Source organism: Stomoxys calcitrans, chromosome 4 (assembly GCF_963082655.1).
Source record: "Stomoxys calcitrans chromosome 4, idStoCalc2.1, whole genome shotgun sequence".
NCBI lineage: Eukaryota > Metazoa > Arthropoda > Insecta > Diptera > Muscidae > Stomoxys > Stomoxys calcitrans.
In genome coordinates, this window is record NC_081555.1 from 32,222,865 (window position 1) to 32,247,455 (window position 24,591).

General features: G+C 36.9%; 6 protein-coding genes and 1 long non-coding RNA gene across 10 annotated transcripts; 4 read left to right on the forward strand and 3 right to left on the reverse strand.

Annotated features, from left to right (window-relative positions):
- The first annotated feature begins 2,849 nt into the window (after window positions 1-2,849).
- On the forward strand, window positions 2,850-5,286 carry LOC106084526 (asparagine synthetase domain-containing protein CG17486). Of its 2 annotated transcripts, none has more exons than XM_013248261.2 (7): window positions 2,850-2,981; window positions 3,041-3,458; window positions 3,530-3,747; window positions 3,803-4,200; window positions 4,265-4,448; window positions 4,545-4,970; window positions 5,114-5,286. In XM_013248261.2, the coding sequence occupies exons 1-7, from the start codon at window positions 2,922-2,924 to the stop codon at window positions 5,168-5,170; spliced, it is 1,761 nt and encodes a 586-aa protein (XP_013103715.2). In that variant the 5' UTR covers window positions 2,850-2,921; the 3' UTR covers window positions 5,171-5,286. The 2 variants fall into 2 exon arrangements, with proteins under 2 accessions (XP_013103715.2, XP_013103716.2); XM_013248262.2 differs by lacking the exon at window positions 5,114-5,286 and adding an exon at window positions 5,032-5,064.
- A 239-nt stretch (window positions 5,287-5,525) lies between these two features.
- LOC106084528 (uncharacterized) lies at window positions 5,526-5,930 on the reverse strand. The gene is made up of 2 exons (XR_001220826.2): window positions 5,738-5,930; window positions 5,526-5,671 (listed from the first exon to the last, which is right to left on the reverse strand). It is a non-coding gene; the product is annotated as an uncharacterized LOC106084528 (long non-coding RNA).
- A 988-nt stretch (window positions 5,931-6,918) lies between these two features.
- On the forward strand, window positions 6,919-7,766 carry LOC106084551 (survival motor neuron protein). Its single transcript, XM_013248307.2, has 2 exons — window positions 6,919-7,021; window positions 7,085-7,766. The coding sequence occupies exons 1-2, from the start codon at window positions 7,010-7,012 to the stop codon at window positions 7,715-7,717; spliced, it is 645 nt and encodes a 214-aa protein (XP_013103761.1). The 5' UTR covers window positions 6,919-7,009; the 3' UTR covers window positions 7,718-7,766.
- A 1,346-nt stretch (window positions 7,767-9,112) lies between these two features.
- LOC106084550 (beta-parvin) lies at window positions 9,113-14,847 on the reverse strand. The gene is made up of 7 exons (XM_013248306.2): window positions 14,644-14,847; window positions 12,951-13,040; window positions 12,727-12,881; window positions 12,544-12,660; window positions 11,796-11,980; window positions 11,363-11,721; window positions 9,113-9,347 (listed from the first exon to the last, which is right to left on the reverse strand). Exons 1-7 carry the CDS (start codon window positions 14,762-14,764, stop codon window positions 9,271-9,273), a joined length of 1,104 nt encoding a protein of 367 aa, XP_013103760.2. The 5' UTR covers window positions 14,765-14,847; the 3' UTR covers window positions 9,113-9,270.
- Window positions 14,848-15,808: 961 nt separating this feature from the next.
- LOC106084523 (ribonuclease P protein subunit p20) lies at window positions 15,809-17,133 on the forward strand. Its single transcript, XM_013248258.2, has 3 exons — window positions 15,809-16,005; window positions 16,064-16,232; window positions 17,012-17,133. Exons 1-3 carry the CDS (start codon window positions 15,865-15,867, stop codon window positions 17,131-17,133), a joined length of 432 nt encoding a protein of 143 aa, XP_013103712.1. The 5' UTR covers window positions 15,809-15,864.
- A 51-nt stretch (window positions 17,134-17,184) lies between these two features.
- LOC106084524 (transmembrane protein 203) lies at window positions 17,185-17,675 on the forward strand. The gene has a single exon (XM_013248259.2). It carries the CDS (start codon window positions 17,185-17,187, stop codon window positions 17,605-17,607), a length of 423 nt encoding a protein of 140 aa, XP_013103713.1. The 3' UTR covers window positions 17,608-17,675.
- Window positions 17,676-20,920: 3,245 nt separating this feature from the next.
- On the reverse strand, window positions 20,921-24,591 carry LOC106084521 (DEAD-box helicase Dbp80). 3 transcript variants are annotated; one of them, XM_013248253.2, is made up of 12 exons: window positions 24,481-24,591; window positions 24,325-24,405; window positions 24,200-24,267; window positions 22,704-22,835; window positions 22,449-22,644; window positions 22,223-22,337; window positions 21,990-22,167; window positions 21,833-21,934; window positions 21,633-21,768; window positions 21,345-21,507; window positions 21,163-21,276; window positions 20,921-21,104 (listed from the first exon to the last, which is right to left on the reverse strand). In XM_013248253.2, the coding sequence occupies exons 2-12, from the start codon at window positions 24,370-24,372 to the stop codon at window positions 20,965-20,967; spliced, it is 1,392 nt and encodes a 463-aa protein (XP_013103707.1). In that variant the 5' UTR covers window positions 24,373-24,405; window positions 24,481-24,591; the 3' UTR covers window positions 20,921-20,964. The 3 variants fall into 3 exon arrangements, with proteins under 3 accessions (XP_013103707.1, XP_013103708.1, XP_013103706.1); XM_013248254.2 differs by having other exon boundaries at window positions 24,325-24,415; window positions 24,481-24,589; XM_013248252.2 differs by having other exon boundaries at window positions 24,325-24,428; window positions 24,481-24,587.

Below are 24,591 nucleotides of genomic sequence, written 5' to 3' on the forward strand. Positions count from 1 at the left end.
TATGTTTTGTTTATTGAATGAACGTGAAGGAAATATGGATTGGTGTTCAACTACAAATTGGTTATTAAAACCAATGATCAAGGCGATGCTGAAACAAAGTACATATAAGAAACTATATTCCGTATATTAAATTGTAAATAACTTTTTTAAGACATGGAACATGAAGCATTACTCCGAAAAGTAAATATCAAACCGACTAAGATAAAAAGCTTGTGATTTGATAAGTTGAGCGCAACCTTTAAGAAAACTTTGGAAGGAAATACTCCTTTTTTATGAGCTATTTCGAACACGTCGTGTTATTGATAAGAAATTTTGGACAAAAACTGAAATTGAATTGCCCATTAACTACAAGCTTCACTACAAAAGTTCATTTACAAAATGTAGCAATTTCTATTTCAATGGGTACAATAAACAATGTTCCTAGTGGAGAAAACCCTGGTTAAGTTTCATATGCCCTCCAACATGGATCGCTTTTTTCAAGTTATCTGGACCATTTCTATCTTCCTAAAAGGTCATAATTGGATTTCAAGAAAATATGCACCAGAATTTCAATCGAAAAATCGACTTCATTGGAAGTTGAAGGCTGCTGGCCAGTGGTAATAGAAGTGAAATTTACAGTTTCGCCGTCGGGATATCGGAGCTGGATTAATTTGTGGATTAATTTGGACCATACCTGGCATGAATAAAAAACCGATTTATTTGACGACTTCATCGGCTTATGGATTTATTTAAGCCATACTCAATATAGATATTGAAAATCAACAGAACAACATTCAAAATTTCACCAAATCGGATAGCAAATGCGCCAGAAACAAGCTCAAAATTTCAAATAGGTATATCGTTTTAATAGGAGCTACCGCTTTCTGCTATTACAGAACTTCAAAGGCTTTAAATAAGCTGCCTGAGTGTGCGAAGTCCTATGAGTTTAGCGTAAAACTCAGAAAGCCGGCGCTGGTACTTTGAGCATTTTCAGGGGCCTGTCCAGAATAGGAAGGAGTTGCCGCTCTCTTCGGAGTCCAAGTATCTAGAAGTGATGCTTAACTATAAATTGAACTAGAGGGGGCAGGGGGCATGTTCAGGAACCCGAATGCGCTCTATCCTTCTAGCAACTCCATAGGAGGAAGTTGGACGGAGACTGTAGATTGGATATTTATGGCGGTGTTTGGCACGATTTTCAATTGTGGATGTCTGCTATGGCATCAGGCTCTGGGCAACTGTTGCGCGAACGAACTTGCCAGGAATAAATCGCTGATTAGCTTTCAGAAATAAAAAGCAGAAGAGTATCGATCATGCTTTCAAGGTAGACACTTTCTACAAAAACCATGCGTGCGCGGACGTCGTTAGTTGCGAGTTCGCAAGTATTTCGCATAGCAGGGCATCACTTATCATGGGGCTGTGAAAGCATGACCTCGGACTGCTGTTAGGGGTTCTGATAGGTCATTCCAACGTCAGGTCGTGCTGGACAAAGGGGGGTCGGATTTCTGCAGGGTCTGTGATAACAAGGAAAAGTTGGACGCGGTCGAACACCTTTTTGCTCATAGACTCGAATTGTGGAAAAATAGGATTATGGGTGAACCCATCTATTCGTGCAGCGATTCCCTACAAGTGGTTGTTGTAGCCACATTTATATATGCACATGCCACATTTATATATGGGTGAACCCCTCTTTTCACGCATGTATTCCCTACAGGTTTTAAATATGTAGGTAGCAGTCCTAATTAAGCTCTTAAAGTTGTTCGTTTTGATTTGATTGGTAATTTAATGTTGCCAATAACTAGCGTTGGAACCTGTGGACGAGCTCGGTAGCTTTCGTTCTTGCGACTTGGTCTCTCCATTTGATTCACATGTGCACAGTTATTGGCGCCTTTAAATAACCAATGGCCACCCTTTTCCCGCGGCGATCGTTTCTTTGGACCGGAACGGGGTTGCTCACCTACAGGAGCTTGACGAGAATCGCCACCTCCACATGAATATGTGGCTACAACAACAACATGGGCACATTACTATATTATAGGGCAAACAGTCGGTTGTACGCACTGGATTGACCCTTCATGGGCAAGGGCGGCCGCCTCAGTATACAATACACCGTTACAACAACAAAAATGTTATAGGGCAAACACAATGGACCTAAGGTATCCAAGTGAACCTAACCTGACCAAAACGCTGATAAATATAATGCAGTAGTGGGCACCCGGTATGGGATAACTATTAGCACCACATATACTGGAAATTTTAGCTCCTGTCCGATCTGTGTGGTGTTGACCTTTATTAAGAGAAGCTTAGGTGAACGCCACAGGTTGCGTATAGTGAAATGCTGCCTACGGAGTGGCTGCAACTGTAGTCGCAGACTATCAGCTGTATTGAGTGAAGAGTCCCTGTGAGAGGCCAGGCGGCACCGGCTCTTGATTAAATATTGGCTGCTTATGAAACTCCATATTGCAAGGCGAGTTATTGGCGCCTTAAAATAACCAATAACAATAATGTTCCTGGGGCAATCGGTCCCATGAACCGGCATGAGCTTGATCACCTATCGGAGCTTGACGAGGATCGCTACAACAACAACCATGTACATACGGAAGAAAACAAATACTTATAAGTCCAAGTGCTTGGGAAAATTGTGCACATTTGTTAAGAGTGCCACTACTACTGTAATGCAACAAGCAAACAATTTCAAAAACATTTATATAACGATTATTTCTTCATTGAGATTTTTGGCCTTTTCTCCATTTTACAATTTTTTAGGGAAAGATATGGCATCATTGCTTACATATGGTTGGGTCTGCTATTGTGAATGTAAACAAAAAAATTTACACATGTCAGCTTTCGAAAACCAAAAATTTAATTTATTTAAATAAAATAGATTGGATATCTTGGGTTGGGATATAATTTCTACCATTTTTTTTTACTAAATAGCTTTTAAAATGTGTGGAATATTTTGTTGTTTTTCAAAATCGTCAGAGCCACACAGCTGCTTAGAAAATGTAAGTACTAATCAAAGTATTTCAGTAGTACTGATAAAATACTAATATTAATGTTTTAGGATCTCCTAAGATCATTGCAGAAAAGGGGACCTGATGCACAATCTGTACTAAATTTAAATACTGCCAGCGCTACCTTTGCGGGTTTTGTATTGTGGCACCAAGGAGTTTATTTGTGCAAGCAACCTATGGAATCTAGCGAATATGTTCTTCTATTTAATGGAGATATTTTTAATTTAGAGGCACTGACAGATGCCAGCGGAATTTCTGACACTGAATGGCTTTTCCACAAATTGTCGAAGTGCAGCACTGATGGTGAAATTCTTAATTGCTTTCGTCTTATTGAAGGTCCATACTGTTTAATATTTTATGATAAGCTAGAAGGGAATATATATTTTGCACGCGATAGCCTTGGCCGAAACTCATTGTTGATCGAAAACACCAAAGATCATTTGCGTATTTTGAGCACATCCAGATCTAGTATGTATTAAAGTATCAGATTTTTTTTTGGTATTTTAGCCCCTTCTATTTTTTTAATTATTTCATTCTAGACGATGAGAATAAAAATACGACTGTAGAGCTTCCACCACTAGGAATTTTTAAAATAAATATAAAAAATTTTGATAAATCCACTGTTTTCCCATGGCATCATATAGATGACTATTGGAAATCTCAGGCAAATATATTAGAAAGTGTTTGTGGAATTAAGCTGTTTGTTGAACAAGCTGTAGAACCATATTGGTTTAGTCAACAAAGTTCTTTGGAAAAGGTAACTTAAAATATTTAAACATAATATTTTAAACTTTAAACACATAATTTTTTAGTACACTTTTAACTTTTATAGCTTTGATGCCCAAGAGTTGTCTGCTGTGCAGCTATATGATCATTTATTAAAAGATAAGGAAATACTAGAAGCTTTGAGAGAGTTCTCCAGTCTTCTAGAAAATTCCGTAAAACAGAGAGTTCAGCTAACAACGAAAGTTTGTGCAAAATGTTCAATATTGCCTTGCAATCACTCAAAAGTTGCTATACTTTTTTCTGGAGGAATAGACTGTACTATACTTGCATTATTGGCCGACAAGTTTGTTGATAAAGCGGATTCCATAGACCTAATTAATGTATCATTTCAACAAGCCAACTCTGAATTAGAAAATTGGAATGTGCCTGACAGAGAGTCGGCGCGACAGTCTCTGGCCGACCTTAAAGCCCTATGCCCCAACAGGTAATTCAAGACACATTTTTGGCATTGATTCATATCTCTAATATTCTTTTTTTTTTCACAATAGAACATGGAATTTTATCGAAGTAAATGTTACTAGAAAAACATTATACACAAACTTAAAAGAGAACATAAAACATCTTATATACCCGTTGAACACGGTATTGGATGAATCAATTGGTTGTGCCTTTTGGTTCGCTTCACAAGGATATGGTTTACTAGATGGAAGCCCCTTTGAGTCAAATGCAAAAGTGAGTAGAACTATAGGTCTTTAAAATACCTTTTGTCCAATTTACAGAGATTGGCATATATTCTATGATTACATTGTTGAAAATAACACTTTAAAGGTAGTCATTGTTGGTAGCGGTGCCGATGAACTGTTCGGAGGTTATATTCGACACAAAAATGCTTATAAACGCTGCAATGGGACACATGAAGACAAGGAGAAATGTCTCTATGAAGAATTGGAGATGGATTGGCAGAGAATACCAACCCGTAACTTAGCAAGGGATGACCGTGTCATTGCCGACAGTGGAAGAACTCCGAGATCTCCTTTTGTAGAAGAAAACGTTGTCAAATTCGCCCGAAGTTTAAAGCCTAGACAGAGATGTTGTTTCCTGTATGATGATGGGGTGGGAGACAAATTGTTTTTAAGATTGTATGGATATAAAGCTGGACTAACAACTCCAACATTTCTTAAGAAAAGAGCTATTCAGTTTGGTTCCAAAATCGCAAACAAAAAAGAAAATGCAAAGGATCGTTCATTGTATTTGGTAAGTGTAAGTTTAATAGACTATTTAGAAATCCAATAACATTTGTGTTACTCTTTTTCAGTGAAACAATTGCTGATCTTATATTAAATAAGATGTTGCAAAACGTATTTATTGATGTTGTTTTTAATACTTTTTATTTATAGAATATAAAACCATTTGATAAAAACAACCATATGGTTTGGCCAAGTCATCATGTATGACATTCATATCACTCTCTATATTAACCCATTTTCATAAACTTGGTATGCATGTTGGACGTAACAACAGAGATTTATATGAGAACTCAATAGGTACGCAAGAACTCATACTTAAAAATCAAATCAATCAAAAATAATGCAAAATCTGAAAAAAAATTGTCCAACGGAACGCAAACAATTCTCAGGTAATATATGGTTGTTGTTGTAGCATTGTGTTGCACACTATTTCAAGCTATAGGTCTATTAGGACCATATTTGTTGTTGTTGTAGCCACATTTCATGTGGAGGTGAGGACCATACTTAGCACCGTACCGTGTTGGAAGTCATAAATGAGCAGAAAGAACTACGTAAAATCGGCTTATATGAAACGGTATTACAGTTTATGGGGAAATAACAAAAAAATTATTTGGCATATACCCAGTTTTATGAAACATTCGAGTCCCAAAAAGGTTCTTCATATTCTTGTGATAATTTAGGTCGTGCACACTTTACCCCAGTAGCCTTCTAGTCGCATAAAAATTTGGAAGTAAATAAGATGCAATGAGTACCAATTATCTAGAAGTTACTTACTGTGGAAGAATATTCAAATTTGAATCTTTCTAATGAATTATTTACGGAGTACCGAGAGTATCATCTTATTAGAGCTTAGAAATATCATTCGATTGACTTGAATTTAATTAAGTATTTTTCCGATTTATTAGTGTTTTTTTTTTTAACTTTAAACCCAACTTCTTTCCCGTTTTGAAATATTTTCAAATAAACAAATTCCCTCTTATTAACCAAAGAAATCAATCACCTTAACGACTTCGCTAAATTCGATAACAACAATTTTTCTGGCTTCACAGGGTGACACAAAGTGATAAAAAATTAAAAATACAGAAATTATCAACCATTTTGTCACTAGCAACGGCAGAAAATTATAAATCCAGCAATTGTATAATAGGGGTGTTTTATTTACTCATTAAGCGTATTTTCTCGCTTAAGCTGAGTATTCTGTTCAGCTTTGAAGCGGAAATCGTAAAAAGAAATTTTAGTGACAACGCTTGAAACCATTGTCGGCACCATTTTTGTTTGTTTTATTGGTTTAAATGGTTCGTTTTTTCTTTTTGTTATTTTATTTATTTGCGAAAAAAATAAGTTCAGATAAAAAACGTATTTTGGTATGAAAATAAAAACAAATGATTACTGTCAAATTACGCTCGCGAAGCAATTAAACATTTCAGCGACTTTTTCGAAAGCAGAATAGAATACCAACCATTAGTTTGTGTCATGGCGAAACAATTAAAGATGGTCTCATTTGTACAACAACCACGGATCATACGGTGTAATCGGCCATCTTGCAATCAAACTGATCGACGTTTTGCCAACACGCACAAAGAATTTTGTGTGCATACATGAACAGGGAATATGCGAGAAAGAAGATAGTAACAAAGAGAGTGCAAACAAAAATTTGAAATCTTAATACCGTCAAACCTGGCCGGTTGTTAATAGCTGTTTGCGTGAGACCACCTTTTTAAATCCGCCTTCAGTTTGTATGAAGAAAAATGCTATCCACTTATTAAACGCTTCGCCGAATGGGGATAGCATTTTTCTCCATACAAACTAAGCGAGAAAATCCGCTTAATGGGTAAATAAAAAACCCATATTGCATAATTGCTGGACCCACAATTTTCGGCCGTTGCTAGTGACAGGAAATGGTTGATAATTTTCGTAATTTTTTGATTTTTTTTTTGCTTTGTTTCACCCTGTGAAATTAGAAAAATTTTGTTTCGAAAGTTAGCGACGTCGTTAACTTCATTGATTGATTTGTTTGGCTGGAAAGTGATTTGTTTATATCAAAAGATGTCCAACCCGGTAAAAAAAAGCATCTTAAGTATTTACGTACATCTAAACCCCAATGTCTATTTGTCATTGCAGCAAGGAGAAACGAAGAATACTGCTGAGGATCCTTGGGATGATACGCTTTTGATTAAGGCCTATGATGATTCGGTTAAGCTGGCCAGAGAAGAATTGGCACGTCGTATTTCGCTGTCTACGAGCAAGGCGGCGGCGGATAAGGATAAAAGTGGTGACAATAAGACCGATAGTAAAACTAATGAAAATGTATATAAAGTTGGCGATTATGTACGCGCTACCTTCGAAGATGGCATTGATTATGAGGGGAAAATAATATCAATTGACCAAAGCGCTGGAACTTGCCTATTAAAATACATCGGCTACGAAAACGTGCAGCAGGTACCGTTAACCGAACTTGTAGCTTCTTGGGGCAAAAAGGTACGCCGTTTGCAATTTGCTAATGCCAAACTCCAAGCAGAAAACTCAAATAATGAGTACCCAAGCACAAGTAACAAGGCAGCAAAGAAAAACAAGTCGAAAATTAGCAAGTCTTCTATGCCTCCTCCACCACCCATTCCACCAATGCTGACCGCATCGCAAAATGCAGAAGATTCGGAACATCTTTCGGCAATGTTAATGTCATGGTATATGAGTGGATATTATACAGGGGTCTATCAGGGCATGCAAATGGCAAAATCCAAGGAGAAAAATTAAGCGCTTATATAGGTGTATATACCGATTAATAAATAACATATAACAATTATATCATTTTTCTATCAGGCAAATGTCCAAAAACTTAAAAATGCTTTGTTTTTAAGCATGGTTGGGCTAACTGAATGGAAAAGAAACCTAGAGAATATCATTGATCAGCAAAACAAACTAGAGAACGTAAGTCGAATAATAATGTTTTCTAATCCAATACAATATTCTTTAAATGGTGTCGGATTGCCAGAACTATGGCTTACAGTCAACCAGAGGACTGATGAATTTCATTCACAAGTATGGCGATTGTCATAACCGGCCATTGAGCGATATGGCAGCGCATAGGGGAATCCTACAATATCATTGTAGAAGATGTTATATTTTGCTAATATCAGTTTCTATAGTGACACAAGCTCTCCCTCTTGGAAAGCCTAATTTTTTTCCATCTTGGGTTCTTGCAGAGGTAATCTTAAAAATATTCAGCCACCCATTCAATCATACCTAACCTATACCCAATTAATCCGTTGTTCCGTTTGTAACACCTCAAAATATCAATAAAAATCTCATGATTGCCGATGTATACATTTTCTTCCGTCTGTCTGAATAATTACAGCGGTCAAAAACACACTTGGGCCCTGGAAATCCCATGGCAGCCGGTTGTACGTATCCGCAAGGGCTGCCGCCTCACTGCTAAAACAACAACAAAGCTTCAGTTTTTGCTTATGTCAGTGTTTTTTATCTTAGAGGACTCTGCAAGTTGAGTAGGATTGGGTAAACTGACAAACAGGTAACTTGTCGTGGGATATCTGATTACAGGTTAAGGGTAGTTGAATTTGTGGGCTTTCTTTGTATTGGTATTAAATAAATAAATTCTAACGGCCGATGTTGAATTTGAACCACACCTACACGTTGAGTTCTTTTCTGCATTTCATTTGAATTTTCTCAATCTCAGACGAAGGCAATCGAGCAACGCGTTAAAGTTATTCAAAATCAACATCGGCCCTTAAAATGAAACCAACCTATACAACATAATTTTACCACATTCATGTCAAAGACAGACAAATAGGAATTGAGCCGGTGGTATTTGCTGGATGGTAGTTGAGCAAAAACTACTTAGGTTTGTCGTGGAAACTTCTCGCCTCTTCGGACGATGTAGGCGGCTGTAGTGATTTTTTTTGTAATGTTGAGGTACTTGCTATCAACAATGTCAATCTGATGTCTGTGAGGGATGCTTGCATATTAATTAGTTGATGATTGGAATAACTGTTGAGAAAATAGCTTAGTATGTGCTACGTAACTTATTAATATGTTTCCGTTTTTGGCAGATCTTTGTGTCCTGATGGGGGCAACAAGATAGCTGAAGATTTCGTAAGTTTCACGATTTGCAAACGAAAAGAATTTTCAATATTTGTTACATAAAGTTTTATTAAAAAATTAGTAGTTACAAAACATTGAAAAATAGTTATTGGTTAATAAATAAAATCGTGGTTAATTTTCTACACACATAGCTTTTTTAAGGCACATAGAACTTGACATTATATTGTAAAATAAATAAATATGCATTATTATGCATAATTTCTGAAAGTGGTAAATAAACTGTATAAAACACGCAAGGTCGATTTTAGATCCATGTTCACAATATCTGCAAATAAATAAAAAACAAAAATTAAATGTTGCCATGATTTTAATATAACAAATCAAATAATTGAAATTGCCAATAAAACTGAAGTAATAAGTTAATCCTTCTTGAAATCTCACCATAGTCCTGAATGATTTTAACTAAAACCCGAAGAACTGATCTACATTCAAGATTTTATCAACTTTTGTGAGAGTAAGGTTGTGGCTCTGGAAATCTCCAAGGCATTTGATAGGGTCTGGCACGGTGCACTACTGTCAAAGCTTGTCGCATCTGGTGTCGATAATGGCTTAGTTCGATTTATTTCAAGCTCTCTCAGAGCTCGCTCTATACGAGTCGTTATAACTGGGTCCTCATCCAATGAGCATAAATTGACCGCATGCGTACCCCAGGGCTCAGTTCTTTCTCTTTCTCCTTCTCTTTTTCTTATTTTCATCAACGATCTGTTGAGTCAGACATCGAATCCGATCTACTCATTTGCGAATGGCAGTAATCTCTGTCATTCGTACTCATTCGACCATAGGCCGAGTTTTCGAGAGTTTGAAGACAAGAGGCGGGTTATGGATGATACACTCTACCAGGATTTGCTGGCCATGTCTGAGTGGGGTCGAACGAATCGAGTAAATTTTAGTGTTGTCACACAAACTATTCGCTGACCTATTACGATCATCTTTGTCTATTTACGATATAGATGTTGAGCAATCAGAAGCTCTTGGTGTTCTGGGTATCAAAATACGAAGTGATGTCCGTTGGGCTAAACATGTATTTGAAGTGTCGAAAGAGGCTTTCAAGTGTTTTGGTTTCTTTAAGCGGTGTAAGAATTACTTCACTCCGTCTGATCTTCTTAACATCTACACCACTTTCATAAGGCCGAAAATGGAGTACAACTCACATGTATGGGCTGGAGCTTCAAAATCCTCCCTGGAGCTACTGGACCGTGTACAGAGGAGAGCAATGGCGTTGATTGGAGACAGTAGGGTAGCCAACTCTATTGACCCCCTTGAACATCGTCGCAATGTGGGTTGTTTGGCGCTGTTCTATCGGTACTTTCATGTTGTGTGTTATTCGTCTTCTTATTCCTGATGTAAGGGTGTTTGTCAGGGATACTAGACATTCCGGGAACTCACACCCGTTTGTAATTGGCCAGCGGACTGCACAATGCATTATAGAGAATTCTAATTTCGCCCGAACCGTTCGTATGTGGAATCGACTTTCGCCTAATATTTTCCCACCCACTATGACATCCAGAGATTTAAGACAAATATCAATAAACACTACACCCTTTTCCCCCCTCCAATTCCTAATTTCCTTTCGCCAAAGCAATGCACTGCATTCATGGGGAACATCCCCTGCGTGTTGGTTGATGGAAAAAAAAAATTTTATCGAGTAAATTGGTTGATGAGACCAAGAAACGAACGGATTATAACAAGGACTAGTACATTAGCAAGAAGTGAATTTGATTTTTCTCAACAAATGTTATCGGATATCGAGTGGTGAATCTGAATGAGTGGCCGTACGGCATCGGTCTCGCTCACATACAGAGTGCCTATGATAACCGATATGACAAGGCGAGTTATTGACGCCTTTAACTAACCAATGAACATATCGTTCCTGCGAACCGAAATGAGCTTGCTCACACGTAAGGCTTGACGAGGATCGCCACCTCCACAAATAGGAATTTGGCTACAACAACAATGATTTGTCATTAGTCAAAATTATTTAATATTAAACAAAAAATCGGCAGTTGAGGAATGAACTTCTATGCCACAAGCTTTATGCTCTAAATTTCCTAAAAATTGCTTTGATATATTCTCTTTACAAATTCAAAAATAATGATTCGACTATTCTCTCTAAAAAATTGCACTTTCTCAATTTGTTAACCAGTCTATATGTGATGAATCTTCAGGCACGAACTTTGTCATTCACATGTCAACCTTGTTTTGGAAATCATGTGCCACTTACAATAAATTCTTTGATCCACTATTATTTTATTGTTTATATATTTTTTCTCACTTTCTTACCTTCGGGGCGAGCTTTTGGTTTCGGCAAACCAGCATCTTGCATAAGATCAAAAGAAAATCCTACATTGGCAACCATTTGTTCTGTATCTTGCGGTGTCAAATGGAATTCGTGTAGAGGGACAAAGAAACCGCCAAGCAATCCCATTAATAGACACAGATAAACACCATCTTTGAAATCGCTATTCAAATCGTTTATCTCAAAATTCAGCTTGGACAAATGCTTATTAACAAAAGTAATAAGAGATTTTTTAACAACGGCCAATTTGTCGGGAGCGCAATCGAATAATGTGTCGAACGCGTCCTTTTCGCAGCGCATACCGACATCATCATACTCAGAGGTTATTTGCTCTTGGAATTTTCTAAAAAAAATTAAAAGAAAAGTAGAATAGAATACAGGTAATAAATAGGTCTAAATAGTAAAAGGTTTTCTTACTGAGCATTTAAAAGTACTCCATTCTTTTGTGCAATTATAACTTTTACAAATACATTTTCTGGTAGACGAACAGGGGCTCTGAAATGTCGGACCAATGCAACCAACAAGTGTAGTATAGCGACAATATTTTTGGTATGAACGCTCTCCACAGACCATTTGGGAATCTTTTGATGAAAACCAAGTGTCTGGAAAATTTAAGAAAATACAATTAATGTTTTTAATTATCAATAGCGTTATGCCCTTAGAAATTTAAAGTTTTTGGACTGAAAAATTCATCCTTGGCCCATTTAAATTAAAATTGTTTTTTTGTAAAAGTGATCACGAATTAACAAACTAAAAATTGTACAGGAAATTAACCCTATAAGATCGGGATAGGCATAGAATAAATAAAACTTTCGCGGTTTATAAATGGGGTCAAGGTTTGCAAAAGCAAATTTTACCATAAACATTCTATTAAGGAACAGGAACAAACTTCTCACATATCAATGAGTAATTCTAATCTTAGTTCAATCATAAGGGGCCCCATTTTTTATAGCCGAATCCGAACGGGATGCCGCAGTGCGACACCTCATTGGGGAGAAGTTTTTTACATGGCATAGTACCATAACCCTCCGCTGACATTTTTTTCTTATGTTCACCCCAGGATCCAAATCCAGGCTTTCCGCGTAATATGCGGATATTCTCACCTCTGCGTTATGGTGGTCAATGTTTAGTGTTAGTTTATAGTATTGTTTGGATAAAAACTTACATGATTTACAGCATTTAAAACAATATTCAATTTTTGACGTTGACCTTCCTCGGATTGTGTTACTTCAAGAACATCCAGTTTTTTGCCAGTCAATTTCTCCCAGAGCTTGTGCAAGACCTTTCCAAGCAATTATTTATATTAATTAATATAAACCAAAAATAATATAGGCATTTTTTTTCGTACCTGCCCATCATACATATCCTCATCAATGCGTTGCACAATAATACGTTGTTCAGCCAATTCATCGTTTATCCAATCAATAAGAATTCTCTGCAGTTTAATTACTTCGGGATCACTCATTGACTGGGGATCAATAACAGTACGTTGTTCATGGTCCCCTTAAAATAAATAATAAAAAATTAATATTATATGCTTTAATGCTTCAATGCTTATGGTGTTATACTTACGAAGAGCATAATCCTCTGGGGGAATATCAATTTGACTTGGGGATCCTGGAGAATCAATAGCATGTTTGCCTTCCTCTTGAACTTTTTGTACTGGAATAACAGAAGAAAATAAAGAATATTATGTGTATGTTTAAACTATAATAAATTTCCCTTAAAATTATAAAGTAGATATGCCGAATACAATTGGAGATCATAAATCTTTCTAGTTGGGAAAATGTCATACAGGACATCTTCTTTTGTTTCGATTCAAACTTTGGCCAAGGATATTGCAGGTCGGGGTATAAGTTTTGCGACTTTCTGATATCTCCCCAAAAGGGTCATGAGAATAATTTTTCATCATTTAACTACAAATGCAAGCAGCTCTAAATTTAACAGACATTGAAAATGCGACAAAACTGCATTTTACGGGGAGTTCGAAAAAAATCTAATTTTTTGCATACCCTCTAATTTTGACACCAAGAACCCGAATAGGGAGTCCGTTTTTGGGGCTCGCGGCCGTGGACCCTCTCAAGGGGCCAGACCACTAAATGTAGTGATTAGTCGATTACGAATATGCAATCAAATGTCCAAAATTTTGACCCAGGAAGGATCTATGAGGTCTTGAGGATTTTGACCCCTATTTGGAAAATTTACGATATTGTTATTTTAAATAAAACTCTATTTGCCTTCCAAAGATGGAAACATTTGCCGAGTTTGAGATTTTCTTCTCCTCCATATGTCGATCAGTGGGAGATAGACAAAAGTATTTAAATTATAACTCTATTTGCCTACCAAAGTTGGACAAATTTTCTGGCCTTCGGACGGTTTTCAGATTTTCTCTTCCTCCTCGTGTCGAACAGTGTGAAACAGAAAAAGTATTTTAAATAAAACTATTTGCCTTCCAAAGTTTTTTGTAAAAAAAGCGATTTTTTTTGAAAAAAATTTAATTTTTTTGTGGATATGTGTTTGTTTTAATTTAAAGTCCTTTTATTAATGTCTTGCATATTCGTAATCTACTCGTTCATACCTTTAATTTAATGTCCATATTGCGTAGGTTTCCAAATTCTCAAGACCCCGCAGGTCCTTCCCGGGTCAAAATTTTGGACCCTTGTTTACATATTCGTAATTTACTATTCAATACCTTTCGTTTGATACGCGCATTGCCTAGGTTGGACTATTTCCCACTAGGAGTGGGGGGGGGTTTCGCTCCTAATGGGGTCCACGGCCCGAGCCCCAAAAACGGACTTCATATTTGGGTTCCTTGGGTCAAAATTAGGGGGTGTTCAAAATATTAGATTTTTTTTGAGAACTACCCCGTAAAATACAATTCAGCCGAAATGCGCTCTTTATATATCGGGTATGAGCAGAGATCTTAGTCCAATGCATTGATATAATCCCAGGGGAAAATGCGCTCTATGTTCACTTTGTTGTTTTTTAATTTGCTGCTCATATTGATTTTTAGAACAGGTATATTTCCCGAGAGGCATGTTAATTTTTGAATGAATTTTTTGTATTTGTGATTAGTTTTAACCTTGCTACTCTGCTGCATACATTGGATTTCCACACCAAAGATCAAATCTGTTGTACATATGTATAAGCAAGTTTATTTGCATGATGTTTTTAACAATGACGTAATGGAGTGATCTATATGTTTACGCCATAGTTTGTGGGTTGATGTTTTTGTGAGTCAGGAACATTTGCTTCGATTGCTTACCTTCTTTAGTTCCTTTTTTTCTTCCCAAGGTACTAAATTTATCCCAGAAACTTTCCTCCTTTTCACCAGATTTTATAGTACTACTGGAATGCGGAGATTTAGGTCTATTTAATGTACTCATTTTAAGAATTTTATTTTCTCAAAACAAAATTTCTCTTTCAAGACTCCGATTAGATATTGCCAACACGCAGACTATGAAGTCCGGCAATTTCTTTGACCGCCGTCAGGGGAGATATTTCAAAGGGCGTCTGCAAAGAAATATGCTGGCGGCGAAACCAAAATATACAATAGCTAAAGAGCTTTTACCATACAGTACAAGCAGTTACTTTGAATGATCTATACAGTACAAGTAGATATTTACTCTTAAAAGAAAGTGGACATTCTGAAATAGTTATTTAAAGAACATGATTATAAAATAAGTTGTTGTTGTTGTTGTAGCAGTGTGTTATACACTGAGGCGGCAGCCCTTACCGATGAAGAACTCCATCGGGTCGATCCGGTACGTACAACCGGCTGTCATGGGATTGTTTTTTGGATTGAAAAATTAATACATGCCAATTGTGTAAAAATTTGTGCATAATGGGAATGATTTGTGAAAATTTGTATAATCCGTGTCCGAAGGGCGTACTCTTCTCTTTAATGAGAAGAGTTTACATGGGTGCCGTACCATTTTTTCATATTACATAGTTCCCCACGATTGTCGCTAGCATTGTCGCCGCTGTAAATTATTTCTGATGTTCTCGCCAGGATTCGAACCCAGTCGTTCAGCGTCATAGGAGGGAATGCTAACCTCTACGCTACGGTGGCCTCCGCTTATTAAGACACCAAATATTGGCTGGTTATGTGGTACCTTCTATATGCCATAAATAAGAAAACAAGCCTAAAGTTTTTTTTTTATATATTTCTTAAGTTTGTGTCACCATGTGCAAGAGTCTAAACCCAGCGAAAGAGTCAAGAGTCTGCGTCAATTTGTTTTACAATAATTTCATAAGGAACTTTAATGCGGCTGGACTCTGAAGCTAGTGTCAGTGGTTTTTTGTCTACCACATGAAATGATTGTAACATGTTGTCGCTGACTCTTGACTCTTTGATTGGGTTTAGACTTTAAGTCAGCTGATTTGTTAGCTGTCAATAGTCACGCCGCTTCTATGCAAAAGCTTTGGCTTCGTTTTCAACGTCTTCTATTCAATAGCTCCGACTTCGATTTTCTGCATCCAAATTATGGACAATACCAATCCCAATCCGAAGCCACAAAAAAGATCCCTATTCAATAAAAAGACACATCAACAAAAAAAGAAACCACCAAATAAACCAAGGAAGAGGCAAAACGACATATACATCACAACAAAGTCGAATTACAAGGTAAGAAAGGCATAAAAATATATTCACTAGTTGATACAATGTGGTTTTTTGTTTTAAGGCTCAACAAAAATACTGCAAAGATCTTTTGGATTCCGGATTAAAGGAAATATATCTGCATTGCTTGGGCAATGCCATAAACAGAGGACTAAATTTAGCATTAGATTTGGTGAACAATTCCAACGACACATTAACATACGCTTTAAATACATCAACGATACATCTTACAGGTAAGGCAAGGTTTACGGGTGCATAGAAACATTTGTTTGTATGCCCATCATCTTATACGATCAATCTTCGAACCGGCACGGGATAACTATAATCACCACGTAGGCTGGAAATTTGAGCTCCGATATTTGTGGTGTTCGTCGTTACAGATTGCGGATAGCAAAAACCCCCAGTGAGAGGCATGGCGGCTCGGCTCTTGTTTAAATACTGAGTTCCTTTGATGCTCGATATGACAAGGCGAGCTATTGACGTCTTTAAATAACAAATAGCCATCACGTTTCCGCACCGATCGTTCCTATGGACCTAATGTGCTTGCTCATTTGTAGGAGCTTGCCACATTCACATGCAAATATGTGGCTACAACAATAACATTATCAATCTTCGCCTTTCCAAACAAGGATAGCGTTCGAACGAATAAAGCTGTTCGTCTAGAAACTTTAACAGATACTACTTATTGAACTTTCCAACTGCGATCGGGACTATGCACCGGATCGCTACAACAGCAACAACTTATTTATAAAAGTCGTAGGGCACTACAAATATTTTTCATATTTTTGTATAGCTTCCATATACAGCCTTAATTTTTATCCGTTTGGTCAGTAAACGTAGTTTTTTTGTACCAAACATCCAACAACGATGTTAATTTTTCCTATGACTAAAATTCTTGACTGCCTAATTGGGATACTTGTATAAGCTTTTTAACAAAAAATGTCCCCTTTGATATATGGTTTTATCAAATTAATTATAACTATAATTTTTTTTTATATATAATTATTTGCAGATGAATTTCATCCCCTATGTGATGATGAGGATGTTTCAATACAAAAAAGGAATAATTCTGCAGTTCACATAAAAATAGCACGAAATTCAGCCTACGACATCGACATTGCCTGTACTCTGTGAAGAGACTGGGTCTGACTTCGCACTTTGTTTATTACCATATAAAATAAGAATATGTTTAAATTATCGGAACTTGTTCGTTGGCTCGGATTGACCGAATTTGAGATTATGGTTAATTTGTGTGGTCTGCTCGTTTTCACCATAACACTTGCATTTCGAATATCTGGAACTATTGGAAAAAATACCGTCGATTGGTTTACAATATTTAGTCCGCTGTTTTGTGTCGATATATGCAATGCCTACTTTTGTATAATAGTACTATTGCGTATGTATCTGGATTCTGACAACAAACGCAAAGCATTACATCGTTTTATGTGGAGCACTTATTTTCTTTTCTTGGTGGCTATTTTCAAATACTTACTATGTTTGAAATTGAGCGGTCAGACTAAGTTGGAATACAGTGAGGTATTCTCACCCATCTTTGTATTGCTTCAACTCGTCGCAGTACGAGCATGTCAACTGCCAAATTCTGTATAATAATTTCTTAGAATACTATTTTTTATGCATATATATTAATAAATAATAACGAGAATACTGAGTCTAAATGCGCAGTAAGTTCTTGCGATTAATTTTTTTTATTAAATTTCGTACAAAAAAATCATAAAAATATTAATGCATAGAAACTAGTTGGATTACATTTTTAGCAATTCTAAAATTTGTGTGATAAGCATGTATGTTATAACTATGAGCGCCACACAGGCTGGAAATTGGAGCTCCAATCTGTGTGGTGTTCATCGTGATCGCGAGAAGCTTAGTTAGAAGTTACCGGGTGCATCCACATGTTGCGGAGAGTGGAATGCTCCATACAGAGTAGCTGCAACTTCAGTCGCGGACAATCAGCAGTATCGAGCAGAGAGGATAGAACAACCAATGGCTATTCATGTTCCCGCGGCGATCGGCCCTATAGACCGGAACGAACTTGCCCACCTTTTTAGAGCTTGGCGAGGACCGCTACCTTCAATTGCAAATGTGGCAACAACAACTCACAGGTATTTTGCTTCCTTCCCCCATCCAGACAGCTTCCTCAAGTCCTCCCCATAATAGTAGAGGATGCTGTCACCCACCATGATGATGTCCTCAAATCCCATGGCAGCCGGTTGTACGTACCGGATTGACCCGATGGATTTCTTCATCGGCAAGGGCTGCATCCTCAGTGTTTAACACACTGCTACAACAACACCAACAACATGATGATGTCCTCTGCGGAGGCAACGACCTACACTCTTTCCTCCTCGAAAACCTTGAGAATCCCTTTAATAATCGAGAGCCGCAAAAGAGAGTAAAAGCGTGCTAAGTTTGGTCGGGCCTAATCTTATATACCCTCCACCATGGATCGTATTTGTCGAGTTCTTTTCCCGGTATCTCTTTTTAGGCAAACATTTGATAAAAGGAAACAATTACTATAATATTGGAGCTATAACATCAAGTTATCGTCCGATTCGGACCATAATTAATTTGAATGTTAGAGACCATGGTAGAAGACGATGTGTAAAATTTCAGCCAATTCGAATACAAATTGCGCCTTTAAGGGGCTCAAGAAGTAAAATAGGGAATTCGGTTTATATGGGAGCTGTATCACGCTATAGACCGATTCAGACCATAATTGACACGTATGTTAAAGTTAATGAGAGAGGTCGTTGTACAAAATTTCAGCTAAATCGAATAATAATTACGAACTCAAGATGCTCGTTGTACAAAATTTCAGCTAAATCGAATAATAATTGCGAACTTTAGATGCTCAAGAAGTAAAGGACCCAGATTGGCTTATATGGCAGCTATGTATATCAGGTTATGGACCAATTTGAACCATACTTAGCTTAGTTGTTGGAAGTCATAACAAAACACCTCATGCAAAAATTTCAGAAATCGGATAAGAATTCCTCTCTACAGAGGCTGAAGAAGTCAATACCCCAGATCGGTTTATATGACAGCTATATCAGGTTATGGACCGATTTGGAAATCGTAACAAAATACCTTATGCAAAATTTCAGCCAGAATTGCGCCCTTTAGCGACTCAAGTCAAGATCCAAGATCGGTTTATAGGGCAGCTATATCAAAACATGGACCGATATGACCCATTTACAATCCCAACTGACCTACACTAATAAGAAATATCCGTGCAAAGTTTCAAGCGGCTAGCTTTACTCCTTCGTGCTTTCGACAGACAGACGGACGGACATGACTAGATCGACTTAAAATGACATGACGATCAAGAATATATATACTTTATGGGGTCTCTGAGGAATATTTCGAGGTGTTACACACAGAATGACGAAATTAGTATACCCCCATCCTATGGTGGTGGGTATAAAACTCACACTGTTTGATTACTTTAGTTACAGTCATCCTAATCAAGTGCTCCACAAGTGGTGCGCTTATAATCATGCCTTTCAGCGTCGTATCAACCCAATTCGCCACGAGAGGTAAGAAATTGGGTTGATATGTAATTTATAGACTACAACCTCACTTCTATTAAAGTGTCTTCTATGCCCCACTGGTAAGCGATCATCCCTTAGTGTAAGTATGATGTTGTTCATATGTTAATAAAGGGTCTAATAGGTTTTTAATAATCCCTTCAGTGTCTTTAAGATGACAGATTTATTGACGTATACTTCTTGGGCAGTGGGCGTCTTGGTTTCTCTGCTTGCGATATGAAAATCACACTACCGCCATCTAATCGGCAGGTACATAGTCCAGCAACACATAGCTCCTAAAAATTACCTTCAGTTGTCGTATGTCATAGCATAGCAGCAAATATGCTCCGGTCCCGTTGTTTTGTATGGTTCAAAAGAGTTTACCGACCGAATTAACCGTGCATGCAAAGTTTTTGTTGCTGTAGCCACATTGCATGTGGTAGCGATCCTTGTAAAACTACTTAAGATGAGTAAGCTTGTTTCGGTTCACAGGACCGTTCGCTGCGTGAACGCGATAGCCATTGGTCGACTTGTCTTAGCGCCAAAATCTCGCCTTGTCATAGCGAGCATTGTCGGCACTCAGTATATAAGCAAGAACCGTTGCCGGCCCCTCACGGAGACTCTCCATTCGATGCCGCTGATTGTCTGCGACTGCAGTTGCAGCTACTCAGCTGAACTACTCGTAATAACTGTGACCACCACAAAAATCGGGGCTCGAAGCTACAGCCTGTGTTGCGTTCATAGTTGTCCCGTGCTGCGATTCATAAAAAGTATTTGGCCACTGTGTTGTATCTGAGCGATATAGCCCTTTCAAACCCAGGTGAATATATTATAACAACACACTTTTGCTGACATTTAAAGGTTTTTGCTATGCTATTCTATGGATAGAATGCATAAAACAATGGTCTAAAGCCCCACAGTATCCAGTAATGGAATCTTAATACGATTTTAAGACCGAAAAAGAAAGCGCAAATAGACATTATAACAAATATTTATATATGCAAACTCCTTAAGAATGTTTTTTCTTTATAAAAAACGAGAATAATTAATTACCAGATGAGAAAATTGTGTAAAATATATTTAGTTAAAATTTTGATAAAACTAGCTATCATCCGAGTACATAGACTCGCTGTCTTCGCCCAAGCACCCGGGGAGTTGGGTTACCCAGATGGGTACCTCAAAGACATTCATTGACTCTCAATGAGCTGCCGTATGTGAAGAAACAAACGCATTTACCGAATTCCCAACATCACATAATGTGTTTAATAATATTTTTTGTGCTTTCGTTTTTGAAACGATTTGATTTACTTTATTTTGAAGTCAAGAGGAATGTAAAAAAGCATTCTTTTATAGAATAACGAAAATAAAATAGCAAGTTTTACAAATAGCCTGTAAAGAGTTTATTTCACATGAATGGTATTTAGGATCCAATTTTTTCAATCTCTTCCGTATTGTCAGCATTCAATTCTTTAATTGTCTTCTTGAAATGATTTTCAATTGCTCGACAAATCTCCATTGATTTTTCGCTATCCACAAGATTTATGGCTATGCCATTTTTACCTTAACAAAGCAATCAGTTAGTAAGCACAAAAATAACAATTCAAACTTAGATACGAACCGAAGCGTCCTGTTCTACCAATACGATGAAGGTAGGTTTCACAATCAGCCCTACCCTTGGCATCCATGGGTAAATCGAAATTTACCACAATAGTCACTTGCTCAACATCGATACCTTTAAAATTTAGTAAATGTCAATTATGATTAAAAACGGAGGCATACTTGTATTAAAAAATAACAAACCTCGAGACAAAACATTTGTAGTTATTAATACTTTTTCCAAGCCAATTCTAAATCGGTCGAGAACAGCTAAACGTTGCTCCACTGTGAGCTCACCAGAGAGAACGGCCACGGAATGTCCATCAGTCGACAGTTTGCCAGCAAGCCAACTAGCAGTTTTTCGAGTCTGTGAAAAAGGAAAGTTTTTTAGTTTTTTTAATAGGCCCATAAGATAGCAATACTCATGGACAACAAAGACTGTGCTGTTTTATGGATTTTCATATTTAAAACGCTTTGTTTTGGTATACTCACATGACAAAAGATAATAGCTTGTCCAATTGTAATGCTGCCATAAATATTTTGAATGGCTTGATACTTTTCTTCTTCCGAATTGCAACGAACATAATATTGTTTGATGTTGTCTAGAGATTCTTGCTCCCTTTGTAATCTAAAAATTAATTTTAAATACTATTAATAGTATGACACATCTTAAAAGATTAGCATAATCAAACCTTATAATATTTGCTTCTGGTACAATATGTTCGGCAAATTCCATTACTTCTTTGTCATAAGTTGCCGAAAAAAACAACATTTGACACTTTGGGGAAAGTTGCCTAAAAATTGTTTTGTTTTAAAAACCGTTTTAAAATATCTTCTCAAACAACATACTTATGAATTCGAATACATTGATCATGGTGACCTTGGGTGGCTATCATAACATCAGCTTCGTCCAAAACAAACACACGAATTTTCTTTAAATCAATAAATCTATATTTGAGGCCCCAATCAAGTACTTTTCCCGGTGTGCCAATGATTATATGGTCAGTTAGTTTAGTTCCCGGAGCAACTACGAAAATAAAGGTTAAATGTGTTATTGTTTTGCAAATTCTTTGCATACATGCCTTCTTCTCCTCGAACTGCAAATTTCAATTTAATATCTGGACAAAATTGTGCCATCCTTGCAGCGGCTTCCCCAGTTTGAATGGCTAATTCATATGTGGGAGATAAACAGAGAACCTATTTAAAGACAAAAAATAAATAAAAATATTGAAATTGAAAAAAAAAAAAATAAAAATCATTGTATATGCATTACTTTGGTTATAGGTCATTAGAAAAAACTCTAAGTACCTGAGGGTAATCTAGTTTTGTATCCACTCTACTTAGCATAGCAAGAACAAATGCAGCAGTTTTTCCTGTACCCGATTGACTTTGTGCTATCATATTTTGAGGAGGATCAGCTAACAAAATTGGTAGAGCATTTTCTTGAATTTTGGATGGCGCATTAAAACCCATTGCATAAATTCCCTTTAGTATTTCCGGTTTTCTAAGGGAAAAAATAAAAAAATGTTACTGAACTTCCAACATAGTTAAAGAAATACTTACAAGTGTAATTTCTCAAAAGTTTTCACTGAGTATAGTGGTGATGAGGGATCCTTTCGTTGAACTTCTAAGTCAGATTTTGATTCTACTAAACCTTTGCGAATGATCTTCAAAAGAAGGCTTGTTTCTGCAGGGCTGTAAATAAAGTTCGTTTATTTTTTTTTTAGTTTTTCTGTCTATAGCCTCAAATGGTATACTAATTTCATTTCCTTGTAACTACTAAACATATTGACCCAAAACAATCCCCCTTATTCCGGTTGGCGATGGTGTAGTCGAACGTTGAAATTTTTACAAAATGGTATTGCGTTTGTCGAAGACGAAAATTCGTTTACATATTTGGTATCACGTAAGTCGAATTCGAATGTCAAATTTGACGAAAACGATCGATATATAAGTTAATTGCATTCTAAATTATTTCGGGCCTGTTTGTCGAAAGAGTATGGAACCTACTTTTATATAATTTTTTTTATTTACCACAATATTTTTCTATTATTAAAGTGTCGAAGGCGAATAAGTTACAGAATAACACGAAATGTGATATTCGCCTCGACTACGACTGTTGTCGATTTTCGCCTTCAACAAACGGGGATAAGGGTGAATATGTATGTATATAATTGATCTTTAAGACTTATGGACGGCGCTATACTTAGTTTCGTCTGGAATGACTACTTTTGACTTCTGCGTAAACTGATATAGAAGACACATAATCGAACGTCCTATTCAACTTGCAGCAAAGATTAGCATGTCCACCTATTGTATTGAACACCTGGGTTTGAATCCTACCGCGAATAGTAAAAAATTTTCGACATCTCACAAATAAGTTGGCGACATTTGCGAGTTCTTCAACCATGCCAAACCTCGTAATAAAGAGATACCGCAAAGAGGAATACTGTTCTGACTCGGCTATAAAAAAAGGATGTGACTCATTGATACGAGATAAGTCTCCCCATTTAATGGAATGTTGTTGGGCAAATTTATGTATGCAGGGAATATGTTTCAAGAGCAGCTCTATGTAGTTTATTCGTATCTGGGCGAATCTGCTGCGTAAAAAAAATTCAGTGGATTTAATAAATTCCCACATCGATACAGAAACACACCTGACTAAGGACGACAACCCCACTACACAAATCCGCTTTTATAAATACACCAACCTAATAAAAAGCCTTTGCAAGTTAGAATTGGGATTGAAGTTATGTCTAAATAAATCTCAACTTGTAACAAGTAGGCCCATGATTAAGATGTTTTGCTTGGACACCTTTTAGAAGTAGAAGCAAATACCGTTAATCAGATAATGCAATTGTGCGAAGCCGGCAGCCACATGTGTGGGTAATGCACCACACAAAATCTTTGTTTATATCAAAAAAATATAGTGACTTTAATTTCACAAATATAATAAACAATAAAAAACGTATTTCATGTCCCAAAACATATTGAAATAATTAGCGACCAAATATTTTGACGCAAAATATGTGCAATCAATAAAAAAATGCATGCATTACCTTGCAACATCAGGCGTATCTGTAGATTCCTTTGTTTCTTCTTTACTTTCGATTTCCAGATTACTAACCTAAAATGTTATACATTTTTATAAGAAACTAATGATGTGTATGTTTGAGTCACTTACCAACTTGGACACTTGGTCCTCAGCCTTTTTAGCCCAACCGTCCTCCATGCTTCTGCTATGTAGCGATTTGTCTATAATGTACTGGAAACAACTGTCAGAAACCACTAGTGTTTGCTTTAAAGCCTGTTAGCAAGTTAGTATTATTAAAAAAACTACCTTTTTGTCCTGACACAGGAAGATCGAATATTCTATTCTTGCAAACAAAATTGGCGATTTACCGTGTACCGTGTACACGGTGCAAATTTTAGAGTTGCCATCGCATATTCA